This window comes from Tyto alba, unplaced genomic scaffold (assembly GCF_018691265.1).
Source record: "Tyto alba isolate M040663 unplaced genomic scaffold, T.alba_DEE_v4.0 Super-Scaffold_26, whole genome shotgun sequence".
Classification (NCBI taxonomy): domain Eukaryota; kingdom Metazoa; phylum Chordata; class Aves; order Strigiformes; family Tytonidae; genus Tyto; species Tyto alba.
In genome coordinates, this window is record NW_024881300.1 from 482,227 (window position 1) to 508,973 (window position 26,747).

A 26,747-nucleotide genomic window follows, 5' to 3' on the forward strand; every position below is an offset into this window, starting at 1 on the left:
AGTTACCATCCTTTGATATGGACCATCTGGTGAGCATTTCAAAGGAAAAGGGGGGGGGCTGTTGGGTTGGTGTTTCCTCTGATCAATCCCCCCTCTCTTCTCTTTTCCCACTAGTAAATTATTTTACTTTTCTTAAAATTTGTATCATTGTACTAATAACAGCTTCAGCCTAATTCAATAAAAGTAATTGTTTAATTACTTTTAGCGAAAGCAAAATTCTTCTATTATTTATCACACTTATAAATGTAAGAAAATAGTGCCAGTTTCTTTTCTTTAAGCATATTCTACTTCATATCCTTGCTAGAGGTAATGTTGTAGTCTGGTTTATTTATTTCTGCAGGAAATAGTCTGCCTTGCATACAGAGTACAACTTGAAAGTAGCAGTAAGGTCAATCTACATGCTTTTTGCTGAACAGCTAGTCTGATGTAAGTTTGTTACAGAGTTCTTCTTGCAACATAAAACAAAGGAGTTCAGGGAATGCAAGCATGTTACTTCTGTTGCATTCTAAATACTGTCAAATACTATTCATTGCCCTTCGTGTTAGCATTACTGAAATGCCTTCTTACAAAATACCAATATCAAAAGCAGTGGATTTCATAGAGTATCTGCTTAGTGTCACGTGTGAGAATCATTGCCTTGGGTAGGATGTTTCATCAGTGTTGACAGGAGGATGTGTATAAAAAGGGCTTGAAGAGGTATCAGTACTTTGCACTAGAAAGGTTTTTTTGGAGAAGAGTAATTTGCAGTATTTCTTAAAATCTGCCCTGGAACTTAATTCCCTAGCTGGGGAGTATTTCATTTCCAGCTCTTCTCTGGCTTCTTTTTGGGCTGTTGTCTCCTGGAAGTGTAACTCTCTGGTGGTTTGGGGATCAAAATGCAATATCTGATACAGCAGTACTAGATGCATTGTGACAGTCCTAAGGAGCGAGACTTTGACCTGCCCTGTGTGAGGTGGGCAGTGGTAGGCTGTACTGGCTGGAGCAGATGCCACACATTCACAGCCAGCTTCATGCAGTGACTTGTGGCGACACGGCCAGGGAGAGAGGAGCACACAGAGCCTGGGCTGAGACGAAGGAACAACATTTCTTAGAGCTGCAGAGAAAATTCCAGCACTATTTAGCAGTCATGTCCCTTCTCCAAACACTTGTGCAGAAAGAGATCCCATCCCTGAGGGAACCATGTATGCTATTTTCTTCTCCCCTGTTTTCAGTCTATCCACTTCAGTCATGTCATTTTCCCCGTGCAAAGACTCTCAGCAGTTCCCTGGCTGCTGGCACCATTCACCGTGGATCTGCAACAATTACACAGTAATTTATGAACAAAGCTGCTGCTCAGGAGGAGTAAGGGATCTTCTGCTGCTGCACCTCTAAGCCTTAGTGACCTTTACAGTGGTTAATTGACCTCCCGATTATTTGTATTATTTTAAGTGGACTTGTGCCCAGACTCAATAATTTAATATCCGAACTTCCTGCTGAAATTAATGGGCTGCAACATTCATATTGTCTTTAGTAGAATTTATCTCTTGTAATTGATTAATTCATTTCTCTTTTCTGGATGTGAACATTTTCTGTTCTATCCAACATGTACAGGGAATGAGCACAGCTCTGCCATCTCTGCTTGTTGCACAGTGCTCTTTGCACTACCTTCAGTTTGTTAAATTTCATTATATTTGTGAAAGAGTGTTAATAGCTAGGATTCTGCTCAGGGCCTAGCTCTGAAGGCATATAGGGTGGCATTCAGACTGCATGCATTGTGGGGCTGCCAGACACTGACTTCTTATGTGGCAGCTTCCCTGGACAAGCCTCCATCACCTGCTAACCCCATCACCACGGGAAGCACTGGGAGGACTCATTTATAGGTGGCCTGAATAGAGACAGCCCTTACACGTTTGTCCTGATTCTTAAGGTATTTCCAGCTTTCACACCCAGATGTGAAGATAGAAATAACTAGCACTGAAGGTTTGCAGTTTGCCTTGGAGGGCTGTAGGTCTTCAATGAACAAGTCTTGCTAACCTTGGGGCAGCAGCTGCCACCATTGGCTTGTATGTTTTTACCCCACTACCTTGTACACCACTGTCAAGACACAAGAACTGATTTGAGTTTGTGTGCCCTCATGTGCAGATGGGATTCAAAGAAGCTGAGATTCTCATTATATATATGTTTTCACAGCTAGGTTTCATCTGATTTCCTTTGCTGCTGCCTGCTTTTCATCCTGTGCATGTACAGTGAATCATAATGCCAACAAAACCTTTGCATGAAGGTTGAACCAGGTGCTGCTGGCTGCTGTATCCACTGATGGGTTTTCTGAGAGCATAGTCAATGATGATATCAGGCAAAAGAAGCGAGAGGACCTTGTCTGTCATCAGTGTTTCTCTTACAGCAGCCACCCAAGTGCATGTTTACTTTAACAGTGCGAAGTGCACCTTGACATTGCACCCTGTCATGTTTGGTTATTTTCCTTGCCCCAACACAATGCTTCAGCATGCTCCAGAGTAGATTGGGATAGGGAAGAGATCTAATCCTCTCCTTTCTGAGGGCTGTGAGGAGCAGCCTTCAGCATTTATTGCTTTCTTGAACTACCTGTCTTATAGTGAGGGTATGGCAGATATTTTCTGTCTGCAATTTCCCTGGCTTTTTCCTTAGCTCTAGCTCAGTTTCTTCCTTTACTCTGCCTGAGACATGCAGCAGAGGAACCCGCCCAGCCCCACAAAGGGCAACGCTCTTCCCGGTGTTGCAGTTTGATTTTATTGGCATTTTCCCACTGTCTGAAGGATTTTCCTACTCCCATGTTTCTGCTGAAAAAGTTGGTGTTGTTTATCACTCCTCTAATCATAGCAAGTTTTCAGTATCCCTCCTTGTTTGCTTCCTTGCAGTTTTTCAGCATTTAACCTTTTAATTACATCTTTAACTATTTTTTGTTTGCGCCAAGTTATCACAGGATCTACTGATGGCTGTTAAAGTTGTTTTCCAAATTGGTAGTTTGTCATGGCATTAGTCTCTCCTGCCTCAGAACACATGCCTTGTGTTAAAAGGGCCCTTTCTGTCCCTCTGCTTTTTTTGTTTGTTTGTTTTGCCAATGCCAATATCTTTCTCTGTTTAGCCTAGGAGCAGAAAATTGCAAAACCCTTCCATGTGTTCTTAGGACATAGCAGGCATATCAACGGAGTGAGGTGGAGACAACGGTGTGCCTGCTCCAACCTTGCCTGAAGCCTGCCAGACATACATCAGTTCCAGTTAATCCTGAATTACACAGTGCTGAGCTCAAGCTAATGTCACCTCTTTGCTCAGACTGGCTCTAACTTCAAAGTTTGCCCTGCTTTGGGTAGGATGCCAAGCCTGGTGACCTCCAAATTATTCCATGATTCATTGCCACACTTACATGACTCCCAGGCAGAAGGTGGCTTGTGTACATGCTCAGATCATTATCTGAGCATGGGCAGTCTCTCAAAAGAAGGTTCAAAAAATCACCCAGACAATCCTGTCTGATCCAGAAATGTGTTAGGGGAATGACTGTGAATTCCCTGAAAGCATGAGTTTAAAGCCCAAAGGCCCAATACCTCCATTTGCTTTTCCTGTGAAACCATTTATTAAATGGGTTTTATACTAATTCGTATATTCCCCTGCTTGTATCACCAATACTGGTATACAAGTAGTATCTTTAGTCTTGCGTAACGGTGGACATGCTAGGAGTGTAGTATTGGTATAGTTAATCATAATTAAAGTGTTACAACTTTTTTATGCAGGCAAGGTTTGAGTTGATAATACTCACTTAAGGTACTGCTGAGTTTAATGCGCTAGCTTTTATGTGCTAGAAGTCCTGGGTAGATGTGTTCGCTGTTATCCGGTTCACTTAATGAAGACTTTTCTACTTAAAATAACAAACTGCACACACATCTGCTATCACCACAGGGCATCCCCCCTTGTTCATGCCTGGAGAAGGGGGCTGGGGAACACGAGCAGAGACTAAAGCTATCTTGGTTAACCTTGGTCCCTCTGTTTCTCATGCTCTCAGTTCCAGAACTATCTCATTACACAGCATGGACCTATATAGCTTTGCAATTTACTCGGAGTACCTTGCCCTCTATTGGTCTGTGAACTTATTTATATCTAAACCATCATTATTTGTCATCTTTTACATTAATGTAATATTTAAAAGCTTCTCGTGGTGCTTGGCCTGCAAATGGGTTACTTCAAATGAAGCCAAGTTAAATCTCTGTAAGAACAGTTGCTCTGGAAAAGGCACATTTATATTAGTTTATATTCAAACTGTGCTGCAGGAGTGAAATTGAACCAGTAGGGAAAGATTATTTTTATTGCCTGTTTCTCCTATAAGTGGCAAATCATTTCATCTGGCTCATATTTTTTATTGGTACTTTCACTCCTGCCTCAATTGCCGTGCAGAATTGCTGCAGTTTGGAGACTGGCAATTTTACCTAGACTGATGCCTTTCTGGTAAGGTGTCTTTCACCTCTTGCAAAAAGAGTGTGCTGCTTCTTCGGTTGGAATAAGGCTGCTAGATGACGTGGTTTAGGTTTGCTAAGAACTGTAAATCAGTTTTCAAACAAGACCACTGATTAGCTGGTACAGGTCTAATTCCATAGATCTCTAGCACTCAGGTTCAGCAGGTAATACATGTTCGACAAAAGCAAGATAAGGCTTTCAGAAAACAAAGTCCTTGTGTATCTCACATTTAGGATTGTCATTTACATTGTTGTGAAGAAGACAGTAAACATTACTGGCAGGGTGACAGTGACTACAGACCTATTGCAATATAAATGACTGCAACTAATATACATTGTTCACATTAGGAGTAAGCATTAACTTCTGCTTTCGCTACTGTTTCTTCAGAAACAGACACTTGATTTACACAAGTAAAGTATGGACAAGATCCAAAAGTATCACATCCTTACCTGTGTTAGCTGAGTGTATAATCCTGCAACAAATACTCTTTTAGCTTCGGTTTCTTGTTTCTGATGTGTTAGCATCCCCGTACAAGGAGATGGATCTGTGACAAAATAAAAAAAAAAAAAAAGTACCAGAAGAATCTAAATGAAGTTTACGTCTTTAGCCTTCAGTGGATTTTCTGTAATGTGAGCTTCTTTTCCAGTGCAATTGTTTAAGAAAAGCTAGACATCTTGGTATCACTAACAGATGACAAGGAGTCAGCAGCTAAACAAAAATGAGTCCAACTCAAATAAACAAAAATATGTCCAACTACTGATTCCTTGACTAGAGCTAAAGGCATTCAGAAGCCTGCTGTACTTCACATTGGGAAAAAATACTTCTGACAGAAAGTTTTAAAAAAAAAGTGAGACAACACTTTCTCAAAAATTCACTTTGGTTACCCTTGTTATCTGTTTGATTTTGGAATGTTTATTTAATTTTCATATGAACCACTGTATCTTCTTTAGGGGTTGCTGAATTCATTATACTTTTATACTTTAGCTAGTAAAACCCCATTAATGTATGTTAATACTTATTTGCACATATATGTATAGGCATATGTTATCATCGAATCATAAACTGGTTCGGTTTGGAAGGGACCTTAAAGCCCCCCCAGTGACCCCCCCTGCCCCCCGCACAGGGCCCCCTTCCCCCAGCCCAGGGGGCTCCCAGCCCTGTCCAACCTGGCCTTGAACCCTTCCAGGGAGGGGACACCCACAGCTGCTCTGGGCACCCTGGGCCAGCGCCTCACCCCCCGCACAGGGAACAATTTCTGCCTTGGATCTCACCTAAATCTCCCCTCTGTCAGTTTAAAACCATCACCCCTCGTCCTATCACTACATGCTCTTTTATGTCCCTGTCCTGGGTTTGAGTGAGTGGTGGGGTTTTTGGTAGCAGGGGAGGGGGCTATAGGGGTGGCCCCTGTGAGAAGCTTCTCGAAGCTCCCCCAGCTCCACGTCAGCTCCACCTCTGCACCAAAACTGAGCCCATCAGCTGCGCCTCTGCGATAACGTATTTAAGAAGGGACGTGGTGATGGGCAGTGGGACTTGTGAGGAGGAGTCGCTGCAGCTGCATGAACACCAAGGTCAGTGGGGGAACGGAGGAAGAAAGGAGGGGGGAGGTGTGCCGGAGCAGAGACCCCCCTGTATCCTGTGGGGAGACGGCAGGGCGGCCCCCCCTGCCACCCATGGAGATCTATGGTGGAGCAGACATTGAATTATGGCCTGTTGCTCCTGCTTGAATTATCAAGGCTCTGTGCCTGAAGAAGGCCGGGGTCTCATGGGAAAAGGCAGCCCCGCTGCTGTAATTCAGCACTGGGAGGATTGCAGCATGCGGGGGAGTCCCACGCCGGAGCAGCTCGGGAAGGGCTGCAGCCGTGGGAGGGAATCCAGTCGGAGGAAGTTAGTGACCCATGACGGAGCAGTGTGGGGAACGCTGCGGCCCGTGGGAGGAATTCAAGTCGGAGAAAGTTTGTGGAGGACTGTCTGCTGTGAGAGGGGGACCACGATGGAGCAGGGGGAACAAGTTCCAGAAGCTCCCCCCACCGCAGATGGCAGAAGTGGCAGCACTGACTGCACCCCCCATTCCCTGCCCCTGCGCCACTGGGGGAGGAGGTAGAGATACTGGGAGCAGAGCTGAGCCCGGGAAGAAGGGAGGGGTGGGGGGAAGGTGTTCTCAAGATGTGGCAATGCTTCTCACTGTCCTACTCTGTTATGTGTTGTTAGTGTCTGTAATAAATGTATGTTCTTTTTTTTCTTCCCCTAACGTGTCTGCCTTTTGCTCGTGCCCATAAAGGGGGATTTTTTTTTCCCCATCCCAGTCCTATCTCGAACCCCAAGCCTGGCTCTCTGTCCCTTCTTATTGCCAGAAGAGAAGGGGGAGAGAGCTGCTGCGTGGTGGTTGGCTGCTGACCAGGCTCAAACGACGACAGCCCCTCTCCATTATATACTCTTTAGATACATATTTACCATATATATCAGTAATTACTCTGTTGAAAAAAAATATATTAAAAAGTAAAATGTTGATGGCACAAAAGTTATAACATGGGTTTCCACACAGAACAAGAACATGTATTGATCTAAAAGGGAAACAGAATCTGCAACACATTAAAGGAATGAGAGAGAGGGAGGGAGAGAGGGATATTTATGTAAGATGTGATGTTAATAAAGTTGCTTTTGATCTCTCAAGTAGTGTCATATTAGTCAAGAATACAGCCCTTTGCTTTCAAGCATCGTTAAAAATTGTAACACACATTCAATCTTGTTAATGCTTGATACTGTAATATTACTTTATATGAAAAATAAAAATCAGCTACCCATGCAGGAGGGGATACCTCAGGTCAGGGTGCGGGTCAGACCTGCCCCAGTCCCCGGTCAGGATGGCAGTGGTACGGGGCAGACACGCGATGGGGGAAGCCCTGTACCAAGGCAGCAGTGGTCAGCGGGATGCTGCACAGCACGCTTCAGGCTGTGTCACTGTTGTTCTCTCGTGTTCCAAGGTGCAATGAGGAACTTTGTGTCCCTGCCATATCATCTAAGCCAAAAAGATATGAAGTGTTAGAGTGTCTGCTCTCCAGGGATGTCTGCTAATAAAGCACTCTCCAGCTGGCTGCCAATGACCGATTTTTAAAAATAACTAAAATATAGGAAGTTACAGAATCCATTAAGCCCAGGATGTGTTAGTACCTGTAGAACAAACATTTTTATGAACTAAATTACAGCTTTGACAACAATATATTTTAGAAAATAATGAATTAGGCCCTAAAAGTCGTGAAGCTGGCTTAGAAGCCGTAGAGATTTTTTTCAGCAGGTCTTAGATTTTTTAAAAATATTCTTCTGATGTCTAATTCTTAACCACTTTTAATTTTTTGAAAAGTATTACATTTTTTTCCTGCCTAATGAAACATGGCTCCAAAACTGGGGCTTTAAGGAAGATGGTAAATATTGCAAGATGCAAACATGCCATGGTCTTCTAAATCCTGACTGGTAATTAGGAAGACAGTATAAATTAAATACAAGTTTCTGATATAGACACAGCATCTAAGAGAACTGCAAGATTACAGTCCCCAGAGTATAATCAGGGATGCTTTGTTTGGATGCTTCCTCCTCTTTCACTGCTGAACGCATTGTCGGGAAAATGAAACTTCTGTATTCTGGCAGAGTTGATGAAAAGGCAGTGTGTGCTGGTACCTCTCATCTAGCAGATAGTCATCACCTTGACTGACCAACCATTCTGGTTCTCTCCGACTGCCACAGCTTTAGAAGGGAAACCGGGACTGATGCCATTTAAATTACAGACTCTGAAACCTTTAGCCCGATGTCGCGCTCAGCAGCGGCAGCACTGAACGTGCATCGCAGGTCAGGCATGACATCAGCCAGGTGAGGAGGGTGTGGAGAGGCATTCCTTCTGTCCTCCTGGGAAACACCTACAGCTAGCAGCCAATCTCCATAACACTTTCCAGCTTCTCATTCTGCTGAAATCTAAAGCTGACGGTTTTGGGGGGGCTTTCTGTTGGTACCCAGGACTTCGGTCATGATTTCATAACTAAGCGTGATACACCTTCATGGCTGGCAAGGGCCAAAAAATTATTTACCAGGTTTAAGTTAGGTGATTGACCACATCAACACTGTAGCTGTTATCTTGTGTTTGAGGTTATGGTCTCAACTCTAAATCTGGAAAAAATATGGAATACTGCTTTAGGAACACTGACATTCAAATGGTCATGGTTCACAACAAACAGCAAGTGTTGCCTTCATTTCTGGCTTCAAGGGTGGCTGGGAATCCAGCATGCTTACATGAAAATTTTTAGGTGTGCTGTGATAACCAGCCTGTATGCAATTTGATTTTTGATGTACCTTTACCTCACCCATGGTGAAGGATGTGCGCCCAGTTGGATGGCTGTGTGTATTCTCTGGAGCTGTGTAATGAAGCCTGGTTGTACTCCTCCTCTCCTTGCAGGAACACAGACTCACTCTTGCAGTTGTGTTCCAGGTGGTCCCTGGCCCACAGATGGCTGGACAGGTACGACACTGGCTTCTGCACACTCCAGTTAGCAGGCTCTGTGTTTGCAAGTTGAAATACTGCTGCTGGGAAATCAATAACGTTAATCATCATCATCATCATCTTTTTTGAAGGATTAACTTGCTAGGGGTATGATTGTCTGTCTCCTGTATGGCCCTGGAAGTTTGAATGGCTTGAAATTTAACTCAGAGGCATTGTAATTAAACCTTGATTTTTGACGTAATTAATGAGCAAGCTTTCCATTTTAGCGCAGTCTCAAAGCAACAGCAGGGTGCTGACAGAAATGAAATAACTTTGTTAATTTAAAAGCGTCAAAGTTTCTGTAAGCATATGGTTTGTACTGCTGAGAACAAGCCCTTCAGAAATAGCACTGGAGCCCCAGTAATCTAAATCGTGGCATTTAATCTCTAAGGAGTGATCAAAGAGGGGAGTCCCACTGCAGGAAACTGAGGGCATGAGTTAGTATTCCCCATCAGGGAACACATCATACATCACCAGCTCTGCTGCTTCACCTCAAAATGTCGGGAAGGTCCAGGAAGCCCAGGATGTGAGCAACTCCAGGAGCTGTCTAGGAAGGAGGCAGATTCCAAACCTCTGCTTAGTATTCCAGCTGGAAACTGGATCTTATTGACACCTATAAATAGCCAGAACATGTTTCTTTCTGTCAGTGCCTCTGGGAGGCTTCATTGTCACACGCAGGTTCAGAAAGGTAAAGAATGATCATGTGGTTTAGCCCAAAAGCCTCCAGGAGAGAGGCACAGTCACCTGTCAGCCCGTGACAGCCGGACAGTGGGTACGCAAGTCAGGATTGCTGCCGGTTTACTGCCTGAGCAGGGTTGAAAAGGCAGCAGTGTAAATACGGAGCCTTTTAAGTGAAGAGGTCAGGACTGGCAGCATCTTGACACTGACCATGACTCACCCCCTACAAAGTCACATCATTTTGTGGAGGACCCTTGGTGATAAGAGCTTTTGCTGAGCTTAAAAAAGTAGTTCATAAAATCAGGTTCATGAGGCCAATAAATCAGAAGCCAAATAAATGGCCTCAGATGTTTTCATGGCATTCAGTAAGTACTCAGCACTCATGAAAACCAGAAGCAAATTGTTTGTTTTCAGTGCCCCCAGTATGGACAGAGAGCCTAACTTAAGAAGTCCATTTTTTAAGTTCTTCTCCTCCTGTATTAATAGATTTCTGATGTCTGCAGAGTGAAAGATGCAAAGGAGGGCTTAAAACAGATCCTGTATTAAAGCACAGGGGTCTGGACAGTGTGTGAAGGTTTAGACTTCATTTCAGGCAGCAGTTCGAAGCAGCCTCTTCCCCAGGTCCATCGCTGAATGCCAAGGTCTTAGAAATGAGCAAGTCACCTAAGCTGTTGTGCAAGGTGTTCCCCTCACTCATTTGCGTGTGCATTTGGAACAACTCCTTCAGCTTTGGTGAGCTGATTGATATAAACCACATTCATTATCGTGCTCTGCGCAATTAATCCTGATGCTGATGACTAGCATTGCACTAGGAACTATTTATCAAGCCTCTTCCCATTTCTCTGTGCTTTGTAAAAACAGACACGTCTCCAGGCCCGCCCTGCACCACGGTTATGACAAGTGGCCGGCCCGGCTGACCGCGTCCCTTCTATCTGCGTGTTTCTGCAACATAGGTCACAGTAGCCGCTGTCCTGGTCATAGCCATGACCTCTCATTCACATAAACTCATAACTTTATGGGAAGCAGCTGAGATTTTGAGATTTACTCCACAGATCCCAGCGACCTAAGCTGGGTGCCTTGTTCTGGGACCAGCATCTAGAGCAAAGGAATGAGGTTTGGAGTTGTGAGTTAGCTGGCAAATGGTTTTAAATGCTGATACGCGTTCTAGTGAGAGGAGTCACATTGCAAAATAACACTCGAGCTTCAGGAACTGATTAGATTAGCACTCCAGCATGCTTGTATTAGCAGCGCTGAGTGGCCAGGTCCCCACTGCATTAGCAGCTTGAGTGCTTGCAGTTCTTGACCTTCTGCCCATACTGACAATCTGCTAGCTTGGGTTCAAAGTAAGCTTTGGATTAAGCTAGAAATATCAACAGCCAGAGGAGAGACCTTTAGCTGACCTTTGAAGAAATTTTTTAGTTTCCCAGGACCTAGGAAACAGTGGCTGAGAAAGAGCGTGGAGTCAGTTAAAAGGTAAGTATGCCTGGAGGAAAGTGGCACTGTGGCAATTCATCAAATGTGGGTAGGCTGTGCCAGACCCTGCCGCCCGCTGCAGAGGAACCCGTACCCAAGGGGTGGAGTTGTTTGTAAAAGTAGCTGTGCACCACATCTTGGCCCTGGCCAGCTTTCTGGCACAGGCCATTAAGTATGAGCCTGTTCTGCAGTGCAAACCATTGCATTAGTCATTGGATGCTCTATCAGTCAGTCATGTCTTCGGGCATCCTGCAGCTTTACCTGCGGTAGAACAGAGATATGTCACACAAGAAAATTCAGGGAGCTCTTACCCTCACATGGATGAGGCAGTATAGCTGGATGCAGGCAGGGATAAAGGCAGAAACTGGAAGAGCCATTGGTCTACATAGCATCTCCTCCTCCTAGGACAGAAGAATTTGTAGCACAGATTACACCATCACTTAAACCAAGAACATTGCTTTGTGACTTCCAGCTATTGCTCTGGGGAAGCCCTGGGAAGCCAGTGGTGCCCCAATCCAAGGCAGGGGCTGGAGTGCTAAGGGGTCTTCTCTTTGTATACTCCTGATCCTTGATGTTTAGGCCAAAGTGATGGGATCATCAGGGAAACAGGTGAACAAAGCTGGAAAAACATAATTAGGACAGACGTCCTGGTTGGCCAGCTCCATTTTGCTCTGCTCAGTAGGAACTCAGTAGTCTGGTGGCCTGGCAGAAGCTGTGCATCTCAAGGCTTTCTTTCCCCTTTTCAATTCCTTTTAACGTAACTTTCACTCCAGTATGAAGAAAACCTGTCAATTAAGTCCCACTAGTATTGGATCCTTCACGCTCACTCAACTACACCTCACCTGCTATTGTACAGAGCCAATACAAGACATGATCACACAGGACAGTGCATGTCAGACTCTTGATCTTGTCTTTTCCAGTATCTAACTGCCACCTCACTCCAGATGTTCTGGTTTGGGATGTTTACTGCTATCCTATCTCAGGTATGAGAAGATGGACTTTAGAACGAGGAATCTGCCAGCAAACATAAATCTATCAGGGCACTGATCACAGAGCTCTTGCTACGGTTATTTTATTGATATTTAACAATTAAAGCACAACGACTGTGGTTTTAGGCTGTTAGTTAAAATTGTCAATTTGGATTCTCTGACATTAATAAAACAGGCCATACTGTAAAGGACTGATTTCAGGATGGAGTGCTCTGTGGCAGTGTAATTCCTGCTGTGCTGCAAAGAGCATCCTTCATTTCTGTCACAAAAAAACAGACAAGCATGAGCATCCCTCGTTTCTAACTCCATCAGGAAGGCACCTGCTCATTCTCTGGAGGCTTTGCTTAACATCTAAAGTCACCAGAGTGGTGAGAAAACCTAGATTTTTGAGCCATTTGTACGTGAACTTCCAGTCTCAGTGAGTGAGACCAGAGCCAGAAGGGTTTTGTAACCAGCCCAGTGAGGGTGGACTAGTTTACCCGATCCACAGTGAGCCTGCCACTAATTTGAAAGCTTTTGAGCATTGTCTGGGGGCAGATTTCCTCAGAGTAATGATCTGTCAAACAGGGACGATTTCTGAGTGCAAAACCTGTGGCCATCTGTAATCCTTCCCATCTAATCTCTTTCCATCCCTTAAAATTAATTTCAAACTCTTTCCATTCCCATGATGCTTGTAAATTTGGCAGCTCTTGGCTCTGTGGGAAGGGAAAGACCCTTTCTTTCTCCTTTTTGTGCTAGGCCGGTAAGATTTTAGCATTAATGGGGTTTTTAATTGTTTTATTATAAAGGGCACAGACACAGAGCCCTTTGGCAAGGGCACCATTTAGAAATAAATTGAGTCATCATCCTTATAATAGAAAAGGTAATTCAGTATGGATCTGTCCTCCAGTTAAAGGCATGCACTACCCTTAGGGAATGGTATTACCGACTGACCTGCTAGTAACCGCCGCCTGCTTTTCCTGACATATCCCACTGTCCTGCCCGTGGAAATGGCTTTTTGATGGCTGCTGCAGTAACGTGCTCGTGTGAGATCGGCCCGGTCCTGGGCCCTCCTCCAGCAGTGCTGCTGTACTTCCAGGACTACTGCACTATCCGCTGCTAGAAGGATACAGCTTGGAGACTGTTTGTCCCTGACCTGCCCGGAACCTAGCTGTCCTCTACTTTGCGTGTTGCTTTCTACACAAAGGGTAGCTGGCAATACAACCCCACGTTTGAAGTACCCCCATCCTTTGCATGGAAGAAACTGATGAGGCTGTAAAACTCCCACCTGGCTACAGAGAGAAAAATAAAGACTTGCGGGTTGGTGTCTGTCCATAGTGAAGGTGAGGGAGTCAAGCAGAGTTGTGAGAGCTGCAAGGATCTGTGTCTTGGTCACTTCTCATGCGTAAGTGGCTGAGGGGTGGCTGATACCCAAAAGCCTTCCAGTGAAACATTAGCCCACTGGCATGTGTAAGCAAATCTGGGCCAGCAAGTTGGGTTTATCCTGGATCAGCTCTTTGCACCATCTCATCAAGGCAAGATTTGTCTCCAAGGCAAGATTTGAACTACCTGTGAGTAATCCTGTAAGATGACTTGAAGGCACCAGTGGCCAAAAGTTGTTTTCTCACAGATTCCTCAGTAAAGACAAGGTGCATCGTTCCTGCTTGGGCACCCAGCCAGAAGGGTTGTCACCAGAAGCCAGGAGTTAGGACCTCAGTGCTAAGGCCGGCAGCAAGGGGAGCAGTGTGATCCTGAAACACAAAAGAAGCACAAAATGCCAAGGAGATGACTTAAGAAATATGTCATTGCACAACAGGGAACCGGGCTTGGGGAAGGAAGCGGCACCCGGCTCTCAAACATCTCCCTGTGCTTTGGTAACACAGGCTTGAATCAAAGCCTCCACACAGGCAGTGTTGCAAGCACCACACAGCATTTGTTTTTCTAGGTGGTAAACCGAATGAACATGTCTCAAAGGCTGTGAAGGTCGTACTGTACAGACTGGTTTGGCTGGGTTGGTGTTTTACTCCAGTCAATAGATTTTTATCAGATGCTTTTACTTGTTAAATTTTCCTTGGTAGTGGGAACAATCCAGAAAAATAATATAAATGATAGAGTACCAGGAGACATGCAGCCAAGGAGATCACTTGTTTGGCCGGATCCCCTCCTGCACAAGGGAGTCTTTGTGCAAGCTCACAGAAGCACCGTGTTCAGCTTGCTGTGGGCAGAGCTGGAGGCAGGCTTGGGGCTTTGTCTCCGTGCAGTCAGGCCAGCTTCGTTAACCACGGGGCTTAAAACTCATTAGTTCCAAGGTTGCAGCCAGGCTGCTGGGAGGCCGTGGTTCCTCAGGAGAGATGCCCGTCTCCCAGCAGCAGTGGCAAGGAGGCAGCTGGTCCTCCGGGCGAAGGAAGAGGCTCAGGTTGGCCTCAGGGAGGGTCCTGGGCTCCCCACGGTTGCTGCCACGGAGGCCCTGCTTCTTTGAGAGCGCTGACCTCCGCTGAGACCTGCAAAGCGGGAAGGGACCGGTGTCACTACGCTGGCTGATCCACAGCCCGTGGGTCAAGGACGTGGGCTGGTCGTGGCGCACCCGGTCTCGTGCAGGTTGGCTTTGGCCCCTGTGGATCCAGTTAACATGAAATAAGCTGTGTTCACAGTGAGTCAGGTGCCGGGCAGTGTCGCTGCCAGATGCCAGTGTCACCTTTGGAAACGTTCTGTTTGCGGTGACCCTGGCATCACGTTGGAACAGCCCAGCTGGTGATCAGGGACCAGCCCCAGCGTGGCACCCGCCATGGGGAGGGCAGGGTGAACCTCACCTCTCAGATATGTTTTCCTGGCTCTTGCAGGGTTAAGTGGCCACTTTTCACACAAATCGACTACAAAGGGACCTTGGCATCATCAGCTGCCTCCTAGCTGATTCCCATGGCATTTCAAACACAACATCACAAGAGCCAGGGATAATATACACAAAAGGCCCTTCTCAGTGGGACAGATAAGCACTAATAGAGTTATTGCAGGACCACAGAGAGACTATTGAATTTCCTACGTGCAGGACTGGCTATACCTAAGGAGAAGAAGACAACCATGAAAAAAAATCCACGGTTTCCCTGGGATGCCCCTGTCCTAAACATGCTATGGCGTGGCCCCTGCCCTTGCTAATTCTGCATATAATAAACATGTATTCAAATGCTGGGAAGAAATTTGTTCAGCCGATGCTGCCCTAGTCTGTACACAGGTTTAAACAAGTGCTGAAACTTGGGTTTCCCTCCAGCCTTCTCGCAGCACCATTTCCCTTCCCCTTGGCTGCCCTTATGTCCAGAGGGCACCCCAGGGGTTGGTCTGGACATGTTCATCCGCAGCCACTACACGCCTTGATAGGGGAAGAGCAATCCAGGGATAACCTGCTGGAAGCGTGTCAGCCTGCCAGGAGCCCCGGTGCCTTTGCTTTCTGCCTCTTGCCAGCTCCTTTCACCCATGGCTATTCATTAGTGTGTGCAAGGGGTACTGTAATTTCCCTTTCTCAACAGTTTTCTCATCCTTGATGGAAAAAAAGGAGTTTTCACAGCCCTCAGACCATCCCACCTTCTCTATCCTGCTCTCCAAAGGCACGCATGGCCTTTCATGAGCTGGGAAGGGACTTTTTGTTCCCACCAGGACAAGCCCAGCCATAGGCAGCTGTAGCCTTGTGATGCCCCTGTGATGGTTCTTGCTACCCTCCAGTCCCCCTAATCACCACCCTCGTACACTCCGGAGTCCTTCAGTTTTTTATAAATCCCCCTAAGCAGCACCAGATCTGCTGCCGCCTCCTGCTGCCCTTGCTTCTGCCTGCAAGTGGAACCAGGGTGGACAGGGACCCCAGTGGGAAACCCCTGGGCAGGACAGGCTGCCCCAGGGAGAAACCATCCAGCAGCACCCAAGGCAGGAGGAGCTGTGCTGCAGAGATCCTCTCTGTGCAGGCAGATGCGCCGCAAGAGCCTCCCACAGCCCCCTCCACTGTGCAGGAACGCCAGCAGGTCCCTGTGAGCGGCCGCAGCGATGGTGAACACACAGAGCAGCTTGTACCCAGCACCCTGCTGCCTGGGTACCGTGGCAGCATCGGGGTGCTGAGCAGGGGGTCAGCATGGGGCCAGTGGGGTATTGGCAGGGGTGTCATGGAGCTGGCAGAGCGCAGCAGGATAAGGCCCGTGGAGAGAAGGAGCTGGGAACAAACCCACTGGGTCTCCTTGTGTCCCTGCCAGGGTGCTTGGGACGTGCAGCACCCACATACCCGGGCGAGGAAACGGCCCGGCACGCTCAGCACAGGCACACCAAGCCCTTCCAGGCCAGCTGCCAGCCAGCACCCGGCACGCCATCGCCCCCTCTCCCCACAGGCAGGCAGAGAAGCGGGGCCTGGCGCCATGGCCCAACTCTTTGCCCGGCTGGGGCAGTGCAAAGCCTCGTGGTGCTGTGGCTCTGTGCCGCCCCAGCGCCGGGCGAGAGGCGGCATGGCCTGACCCCCACGCGCCGCACGCCGTGCCACCGGCACAGCCCCGTGGCTGAGCGAGACCGGGTGATGCTGGCATCATTCCCAGGTGAGATCACAACTCCGGACAGCCACGGCAAGGTGCAAGGGAGCATCAGAGGGAAGAGGGGGGCAGCGGGAGAGCGCAGGGGGCAGCGACCATGCTCCCTGTTGCCCCACAGCCCATGGGATCCAGGCCAGCCCACCCCTTAGAGATCAGCGCAGGAGTTTACAGCTGGGGACAAGTTCCCATGGGCGGTGGCACTGCCGGACACACAGAGCAACCTCCCGGCCTTCAGCTCCATCCTGAACTGGATGCTGGATGCTCAGTGCCCCAGCCAGCCTGCGGAGCAGGTCCGTGCCCTGCCAGGGGCCCTGCATCACCCCAGGCAAGGCTTGGGAATCGGCGGGGAATAACACCACCTCCCAGTGCTCAGGAGGATCTTGTCCTGCCCAGCAGCTGGGCAAACATCCTTCAGTCAGAGCAGGGGCAGGCAAAGTTTACCCCAGGCTTTTCCTTGCACCCAGTCCCCTCCATCCACCCCCCCACAGGCAGCAGGCACTCGCCCTGGTTGGGCTGGGTGCCGCGAAGAGGTGCTGGGAGGACCAGCCCCATCATCCCCCATGAGGACTTTGATGAGGAGGTGCTCTACAGCATCGCTCTGCTCAGGACAGCCACCTCGCTGGAGTCCAGCAGCGTCGTTCAGCCCATCTGGTTCCTCCATGGGAGCCTCTCTGCCTCAGACCTCATAAACTGCTGGATCCTCAGGCCAGATCCATCCCACCCCAGGTAACCCCTGGCTCCTGCAGGACAGAGAGCCACCTTCCCGCTCCCTCCTGCCAACAGCCCAAATGGGAGGAAGGACAAACAAGGCTTGTCCTGGGAGGAAGAAGCACCCACTGGTCACCCATCCCTGTTTTTTGGAGACCAAGGGCTGCCCAGAGCCACAGGCTCACAGTGGTCCCTCGGCCAGGCAGGGGAAAGCGCTGCAGCGACTTTCTGAGGATGCTCTTCGTGGTGCACGTGGATCCCTGCCCGCTGAAAAAGATCTCTGCAACCGCAGGGTGCAGCCACAGGGACACTGACGAAGTGGCAGGCTGTTTGGTAAGGGACACAGAGCACCAACCCAGACCGGGCAGACATTTAGGCAGACTGCCTCCTCCCCATTTTGCTCGTCTCCAACTCCAGGCTGGGAAAGCAGCCAAAGCACTTGTTGAGCTTCTCCTGCTCAGTCCTTACAGGAAAAGATCCTTTCTGTGCAGCTTGCAAATAGCAGGCGTGGGAGACTGTCTGAACATGTGACACCCGTCTCTCTCTGCGTGAGCTGACCGCTCCTGGCCCCTGGACCTCTCCTGCTGCCAGGGCCTACAAGGGCCTTTGATGTGGCCAGGGTCAAAGATGCTCCAGAGGCAAAACCCAGAGGGGTTCCCTGTGGTATGTACCAAAGGATCAGGCGTGGGGCTGGGCTGCTGGGGGCATGGGGAGCCATGCCAGTCACTTCACCTGGGGCACACAGGGACATCGCCAGCCCAAAGGCAGCCAGCCCCCTGATTCGGTGGTGATAAAGGACCCAACTGCGGTGATCTGCTTCTCCTCTCACTCCAGTCCACAGCCACCAAAAGTGATGGCAGGAGGGACATGGCTGAGGCACAACCCTGCCTTTTTTGTCTCTCAAAAAGGGTGATGCCAGCAAACCCATCATGTGCCAGATTAGAGGGACTGAGAAATGGGTCCTGAAAAGCATTCTTAGTGAGGGCGGCATGAGATGCTACTGACAGTTTCTGTACATCCCAGTGTCTTACTACAGCGACTGGATCTTGGCCACCACTGAGCAGACAGGACCTCCCGCCTTCCCCATGCTAGTCAGGGTGCGAGCTGATCTGCAGGCTCCTCCCAGACTGGGAAGAGGCTTCCAGACCAGCAGTGAGGATATTTCAGGAAGTTTCTTTCTTTCCCAAGAAGGGAAAGACAGACCTGAACTCACCTGAGGCTGGGCCCTCCAAAATGATTTATAACGCCTTCAGTGGGAAAACACTTCCCATCTCCAAGGGACACTTAACACTTGCCCCAGGTACTAGGGAAAAGGGTAGCTGATCCCTTCTTGCTGCTTCATTTCTTTAGGTAAAGGAAGTGTCTTTTTGTGATCAGAAAGCCTGCTTGGTTCATGCATGCCATGTTGAAATGATTTGCCCTGTATGCTCATGCTGCTTAGCTCTCCTCTATTGTCAGTGCATGCTTGGAGATGTTGAACTCCTACATCTCCCAGAGAATCCCCTCTGGTTCCTCCTGCATTAACTGATCACCAGTGCTTGCCCAGAGAGAAAGGACAGTTCCTGTGAACGTGTCAGATTTGATCACCAGAGAATAACTGCTTGTGGTCATGGAGGGAGGGGTGAAGCATCCAGAGCAGAGCCGGCTGACCTAGCAGGGCATGCGGAGGGGCCAGGCAGCAGAACGTGGTGGAAGCCGGCACATGCTGGGACAGACCAAAAAGGTGGCCTCACAACAGAGCCATGGGTTTCTTTATCATTTCATGCAGAAGCAGTTTCATCTCACTGCAGCTTGCAGGGAGCTACATTTACCCACTTGACAGCAAACTTCTCCACAGGGTTGGCTCCTCCTGCAGCTTCCACTGCCCACCTTGCAGCATCAGACAAGCCTAGTGCTGGTTCCCAGACATCTTGACCTGGTTCCATGCTCTGCGATAGCTTTGCAAGGACATCTGCAAGAGGAGAAAGGAGGAGGCCTTAATATGTTCAGACAGCAGTGGTATGTTGTGGAGAAAGCTGCAAGGCTGGCCAGAGCTGCTGTATTGCTTGCCCCTTCATTCCCACCCTGCTCCCACCTGAAATCAGGGGTCACTGTGGCATGCTGAGGAGAGCTCCTGCAGGCCTACACCAGCTTTGGTTTCTCCCCTGAATGCCACAGGAAACCTGGAGACCCCACACAACAGCGCTGTGAATCCTACAGCCCCTTGCATGGCAGCAGGGGTGTTGGACATGCCCTGCCACAGAGGGGCCAGCAAAGAAAACAGGTTTATAGCCATCTCTCTTATCCCAGGGACAGCTACCAGTTCCTTCTTTAGCCCCTTGAGCCCACACTGCTCTCCAGCTCCCAGAGGCTGGCAGGACTCTGGGCACTGCTGCATAGACAGCAAGCCAAAGCCTGGGTCTGCCGGTCAAGGGGAGCAGCTGGGTGAGAAGGGATCTGCCTGTGCAGAGACAGGCCTGCAGCCAGGCTGCCCACCAGCCCTGGGGTAGCCACAGCCAGACCCCTATTTCTGAACTCACGGCACCGGCACTGATGGCTCAAGCTCAAATCCACACAGTTCTGACCTCTGAGAAAGGCTGGACCACCTAAGCCCTGTCCGTTGTGGACTGGGGTGCTAAGTGCTGGACAGGTGCAAGCTCAGAGCCTTCCCCGCCCCAGCCACAGCTAAGCCCATCTCCACTCAAGGACAAGCAGGGTGTCAAGGTACAGGACCATGGTACCATCACTTCCAACCCAGCCACTTCCCTCCCCACACTGCTCTGCACACAGGGCGGAGATACAGACATGTCCTGCTTCCTCCAGACTTTGACTATGCTCCTCTGTGTTATCTCTCCATCTCCTCCCAGGCTGCAGGAGCTGGTGCAGGAGAAGAGGCAAAGATATTCCTGCAACTTTGTTTGGATCTTGGCCAGCCTTTCCTTATCAGGGAGGAGTCAAGATACCAGTGAGTAACAAATGTTTGAGATCATCAAAGAGGACTACAAACACTGGGGACCCATCAGGGGTGCTGGAAGAGGCTGACGCAGGTTACGTGTGCGGAGCTGGAAACGTATTGGGCTGCCATACATCGCCCTCTCCTTACACACACGACAGGTTCCAGCACAGCAGCAGCCCGATAGTGTTTCCTGTCAAATTGCAGGCTGTGTCCTTGCCTGGGCTTCCCCTCTGACATCAGTCATTAAAGGTCAGGCTCCATGCTCGGGGCGGGGAGCAATCACTGCTCCGTAAGCAGGAAGAGCCTCTGGCTTTGCCAGGCACTGGTGAAACAGCTGCACAAGGACTCTGGCCCGGCTTCCTGGCGGCTCCAGAGCGCGTGCTCTGGTCCCAGGGCAGCTGCAGGTGGGCAGGCACAGATGCATCTCCACTGAGACCCCATGCCCGGCTGGCACACGTCCGGGCTCCTGCACACCCAACCCAGTCTCGCTCACCTCGGCAACTGCCACCTTCCTCTCCCAAGCCTTGAGGCTGTTCTCGAGGTCGGTAACGTCCATCTTCTTCTGCATGTAACTCAGCACGGGGGGGACGCTGCAGTCTGAGAGCTGCTCCCTCAGCTGCCGATTCACACTCTCAGCTTCGGCTTGTTGCTGCCGGAGGAATAGGGACAGAGGGCAAAGAGATCCCAAAGAAATGTCCCCCTGCCAGCTGGTGGCCAGCTCTCCAGGGAAGGGGGCAGGTAGGATAGATTAAAGCCTCAGCACTGGTGGAGGAGCAGTGGGATGCATCCACCAGTGCCTCCATCCCTGCCAGGCAGCGCTGCTAGGGAGCCCCTCAAACCCGCTTCCCAAAGCTGTGCTGTCCCTGCCAGGCTATGTGTCCCCAGACTGGTATGACAGCAGTGCCACTTCTCCCTGGGAAGAACACTGCTGATGAAGAGTTCGAGGAAACAGATTTTCAAGAAGCCAGTGGTAGGTCCCTGTGGAACCAGAGCCAAAATCTACAACACGGCCTGTTCTGCAAGCCTGCCTGTGCTCACTGGCACTGGCAGAAGCCCTGGAACTTCCTCAGACCCAGAAAGGCACACAGATATCCAGCTCATTGCCAGGCCTCGAGTGTGTATCGGTATCCAACTCACCACAAAAAGTACCTCAGAAGAGTCCTCCCAAGTGAAGTCTCAGGGCCTCCCAAATTGTTCTCTTACCTTCTCCACCAGAGCAGCTTCTCTTTCCATTTTCTCCAGCAGCTCTTTCCTCTGGGAGATGTCTTTCATCAGAGACGTGGACGTTTCCATGGCGTCCTGCAGCTTCCTCTGGAACACGAAAGCAGGACAGCATCAGCGGGTGCAGTGGCAGCTCCCAGCCGCCTGCAAAGTCACCCCTCCACTCCTCCAGCTTGGTCCCAGCTGGCAGTGCAGGAGTTCTGCTCCCGAGGAAGCTCTGTGGCACCGCTCATTCCCTGCAGCAGGCAGCGTCATGCCCTGGTCACGCAGCTACTGCTTTGTTCTGTCCTCTGTGTCACACCGCAGCACAGCCCACGGCACATTAGCTGGGGCTTAGGACTGACCCAGACAGAATGGCTGATCCAAGAGGAGCAAATACACCCAGCTGAGAAGCACTTTTCACTGATAAGTGAAAAAGCACTTTTCACTCAGTGACAGCTGCAGCTTATGACATCTTTTCAAATGTCACAGGTTATGTAAAAAAATGTATTTTCCTGCGCAAGGCAGCACCAAAGCTCTTTCCTACTGGAATTTTTCCCCTGAGGTGTAAAATAACCAAAGGATGAACCCCACCATCAGACTGCAGCCAAACACAAAGGAGGGCATTGCTGCTTTCGGTGTGTTGGGCAAACTCCCAACTGAACTAAGTCCGTGGGAAGGCAGAGGGGTGTTCAGCATCCTCTCAGTGAGAAAGAGCGGGATGCAAGAGCCGTTCATCAGCTCGTGTGTGACCCTCAGAAACAGAAGAAAGGCAAAACAGAGACACTGGGAGGGCCACTCACTTTATAGAAGTTGAGGACTTGGACAGTCTTCCCTGAGGTCAGTTTTAGCTGCAGCAGCTCCTCGTTCTTCCCATCAATCTTCTCCTGGTACTGGGCATTTCTAACCTGCAGCTGCTGCAAACGGACCTCGCGGAGTGTCTCTCCCATCTTCTCCTTCTGCAAACCCCAAGGAAGCAGAGCTGTAGGTCGCTGACCAAAGCTGCACCACAAGAAAGACAGCTTTGCTCTGTGGGGAAAGCAGGCCTAAAAAACAGGGTCTTCAGCCTGGCTGCAAAGCTGGGGCTCTGGGAGAAAAGCAAGACACAGCATGCCACTGAGCCTGTGCTTTGTGTCCTGGCTTTGAGGGTCCAAGCAGTTCAGAGAGGACCCCTCTGGCGAGGTTCCTGCCACACCAGCAGCAGCCAGTCCCCAGGGAACTGGTCTGATCCACTATACATCTTTTCCACGGCAAAAAGAGATCGGCCAGCTTTCACTCTGTGAAACTTATGGTCCCATCCCAAGCACGTAGACATGTGCCAGATCTGAACCTGGGCAGATGACAGTGCCCTTTGACAAAGGCAGCAAGGCCAGGAGCAAGGACAAAGGGGAGGAGGAGGAGGGCCACGCATCTCTACTCCGAGCAGGCCTTGTGTCTGCACTGGCCTGTACTACTTTTATTCTTCAAGGGGCCACCTAGTCGCTGCTTCTCCTCAACTGCCGCACGCACCTGCCTGAGCTGCTGCTGAAGCTTCTTCTTGTAACTCTTGAGCAAATAGTTTTTTAAGAGCAACTTCTCTCTCAGCAGATCCTAAAGACAGACAGCAGATTATAGTGGGACAGCAGAGCCTGGGAGGAGAAAGAGCACCCAGACTCCACTCCTTATGGTGCAGTTCCCATTCATCTCATCCACACTGCAGTCTTCGCTGCTGGCTTAGAAAGGAGCCCAGCAAGAAATGCTGCTGAGCATCACCCTGCCCCAAACGTGAGGGCTTGGTCATGCACTTTCCCAGGCTCCACCAAGGGCCCTGCCATCATCTGTGCTCACAGCTGTGCTGCAGCTCAGCAGCCTGATGAGCACCTGGGCTAGGCACCGACTGCCAGGTGTGACAAGGGCTGTCCAAACACACTTGCTAAGACATTCATTAAAACTCCACACAGGAGTATAGGGACTAGGATTTTCCCTAACCAACATATTTGTCAGATGACAGAGCAGTCTCAAAATTTGCCATGATGCACTGACCCTCTGGCGGTTCTTCTCCTCCATGTATCTCAGCACCTTCTCAAAAGCTATGATACTCCCTTTCCTTCTGGAGATGGTGCTGACAATGTCGTTCTCAAAGTCACTGATTGCTTTCTTAACATCAGTCCACCAAACATCTGCTTCTTCATTGACTGCCTGTAGAAATAAAGTCACAGAACAGTCAAGAGGTGCTAACTTCCCTCATTAAAAAGGCTTTGGGAACAAAGAACACTGGAAAGGACCAGGCATGCTCTCTGTTGGAGTTACTAGCATTTCTTCTTCCTTCCGTGGGAGCACTGAGTTTCACCCCATGCAACTTAGGATAGTATGGTGCAGGCTCACACAGCAGTGCTACTTCACTGACTCAAAAAGAACAAGGCAAAACCCTCTCACATGCCTGAGCCTCAACATCTGTCACTCCATCCTGACCTATAAACACTGCCAGCCTGGCTAAGCCAACACAAGACAAATTACAAATTTACTGCATATGCCCTGTGGCCACACAAGAGGGACAGGCTGCCTGCTCCACCTCTCCTGGCCACTCCAGGTAGCATCAGTGGTCTGAACTGAATGCAGAGATCTCTCCTTCCCCAAAAGCTCCTGAGCATCTTGGCTAGGAGGAGGTCTTGGCAGCCAGCACAGGGCAGGCAGAGATGGTGATGCAGCCACAAGGAGCCTGCAGCAGGAACATAGCCTCGGAGACTTGGAGCATGCTCTGAAGAAATCCCAGAGACAGTGGAAAGGCAGAACCCAGAGAGGACTGCATGGAGACCAGCCAAATCAGGGAGCTTCTGGGAGCTGCTATAATGAAAAATAGGCGTGTCACAAAGGACATACCCTCAGGCAGCTGACAAAAAAGAGATTTTTCTTTCGAGCATTGACCTCTTCATCTCACACAACAGAACTGAGTTTCTCTATCTAAAAATCTTTGCCTTGCCTCTACTATTATTAGTTCCTGCCATAGTAAGATCCATCTTTAGAGACTGGGCACCTCTGATCTCTTTTGGTGTACTTGCCTTCAAGAAATGGGGTGAGGTGAGAAGACAGTTCTGGCTCCCACTCTCAACTCCGGACCACTCACAGCAATGCTCTGCTATGAATAGCCCTCACCAAGCGAGTCTGTCTCACTCCCTGAGGGATGGCACGTTGCAAGAGGTATGAAAAGTAACAAGACTGTTTGACACCTTGGTAAGGGTCCCGGAGAGCCATACCTCGAGGTTCTTCAAGGTCTGCTCCGAGTCCTCCTTCATTCTCTGAATTTCATCCCTCAGCTCACTCAGCTCCCGCTCAGCCAGTTCACATTTCTGCTCCACTGTCAGGCCTGCAATACAGTCTGTCACACTGTGCAACTTGGACTTGTACCTGCCACGTGTCTGCAACAGCCAAGGAACAACACAGATGCTGTTAGAAAGCCAGCTGGCTAACTGTTGCTGCACTTCCCTGTATTCAAAAAGAAAATAATCTCAGTGGTCACATTAGAGGGATTTCCAGATTACAGCAAGGACAAGGAGGCCTCTCCAGAGCGGAAGAAACTTAGGGCCACATGTGGACTGACCCCATCTGTCCTCTCATCCACCTACAAAACCCTCCTACGCAAGCACTTTCAGTTCAATTCAACAGGCAAACCCAGGGCTAGAGGTTATAGTCAAAGTGACAGCTTCATGTGGGCAGGTAAAACACCTCTTCATAGAGAAGATACTAATTGTTGTATAGAACAGATGGAGTCTCCCACCACTACCTGGGTCAGACATCATGAAGAGCTGAGCTTACTGCAGCACGGGCAGGCTAGAGTATGCTCTCGAAGAACTGACACCACTCGGGAGCAGTTCCCAGTGCTGTGGTGACGCAGCAAGGCAGGCACTGCTCTGCAGAGGGCAAGTGCCCACCTGGCCAAAGGCAAAGTTTCTAAGGGCTCAGTCTGGGACAAAGCAGCTACTGTGGATTCAGGCAGGTGCTAAAACCCAGTGCAGGATGCTGGCTGAAAGGAGCTCCACCGCAAAGGGTCTAGAGCTTGTTTACTGTGTCTCTGGTGAAAAGGTGACATTCAAGACAGGACATAAAAATCTGCTCCAAAAGCCTGTTCATGGCTCCAGTGAGGAGAGCAGCATGGCCTCAGCAGAGGTACCTGATAGTGGACGCACGCAGGTCTGATCCCACGTGAACTTCCCCGGGAGGGAGAAGAGGAGCAGAGCGTCCCATTACAGGCCTGGCACAACCTTGGGCAAGTTTCCTGTTTTCTTGGCACCAGTCTCCCTGTTTGTTTAACATCCACTTCAGATTATTCTGGGGGGGGGGGTTAACAGCATCAGCTGATGGAGGAGAAGCAAGGCGGCAGCCTGGCCTTTACCCTGAATGCAGGAAGGGCAAGGCAGCCCAAACTCTTATACCTACAGACCAGCGGCACCCTCTTGCGAGCAGGCTGTCTAGGTTAAGGGTTCATGGCTGCGAAGCCCAAGTGCAGAGGGCTGTCGGGGGACTTTCCTCATCACATTTCAAACCGGGGAGCTTGCCTGCTGACCTCCAGGTGAGCGCCAAAATCGGGAGGTCAGAGGGGCTGGCGAGGGTGGAAGGCTCATGGCTCTGTGCAGCCAGACCTGAACACCCGGTACCTGCAGCTGCGCAGGCACAGCCCCGGCTCCAGAGCAGTACCTGCGTCAGCTCCGGCGGGGCCCCGCGCCTCTCGGACAGCAGCCGCAGTGACGGGCCACTCGGCTCCATCTTACGGTACCATTTCTCAAACATTTCTGCCTCAGTTCGGAGCAGGGCGTTGGCATGGCTGTGAAGAGAGCGGGGTCGGGCTGAGCCCTCAGCCGAGCTGAGCACCGCGTCGGGGAGCGCCAGGGCCCAGGCAGGCCGCCTCAAGGCCCGGCGGCCAACCCAGGGCACCGGGCTCGGCCGGGCCTGCTCCTGCCTGCTCCCGGGGGTCTACGGTGGGAGGGCGGGCAGCCGGGCTCTACACCCCGACCCCGGCGAGGCGGCAGCCCCGGCCCAGACGGACCCACCGGGGCCTCGCAGCGCCGGGGCGGCCGTTGGCACCCGGCCCGGCCCACCCTGGGGTGCGAGGCCCAGCCGCGCCCCCAGCCCCGGCCCCCAGCAGCGCCCCGCAGCCCGAGGACCCCCCCCTCCCCGCCCGGCCGCCGGTACCGCGCCTCCCGCAGCTGCGCCCGGAGCTGCGGCAGCGGCAGCGCCGCCAGGCCCCGCTCCGCCATCGCCGGCTC

The 26,747-nt window shown here is 50.1% G+C and overlaps 1 protein-coding gene across 2 annotated transcripts; it reads right to left on the reverse strand.

Annotated features, from left to right (window-relative positions):
• Positions 1–244: 244 nt before the first annotated feature.
• CCDC113 (coiled-coil domain containing 113) lies at positions 245–26,747 on the reverse strand. 2 transcript variants are annotated; one of them, XM_042797527.1, is made up of 13 exons: positions 26,674–26,747; positions 26,179–26,305; positions 24,741–24,902; positions 23,530–23,685; positions 23,017–23,097; positions 22,311–22,466; positions 21,511–21,618; positions 20,801–20,956; positions 19,188–19,323; positions 13,675–14,606; positions 8,800–11,538; positions 7,278–7,477; positions 245–5,005 (listed from the first exon to the last, which is right to left on the reverse strand). In XM_042797527.1, the coding sequence occupies exons 1-9, from the start codon at positions 26,736–26,738 to the stop codon at positions 19,261–19,263; spliced, it is 1,074 nt and encodes a 357-aa protein (XP_042653461.1). In that variant the 5' UTR covers positions 26,739–26,747; the 3' UTR covers positions 245–5,005; positions 7,278–7,477; positions 8,800–11,538; positions 13,675–14,606; positions 19,188–19,260. The 2 variants fall into 2 exon arrangements, with proteins under 2 accessions (XP_042653461.1, XP_042653460.1); XM_042797526.1 differs by having other exon boundaries at positions 18,586–19,323.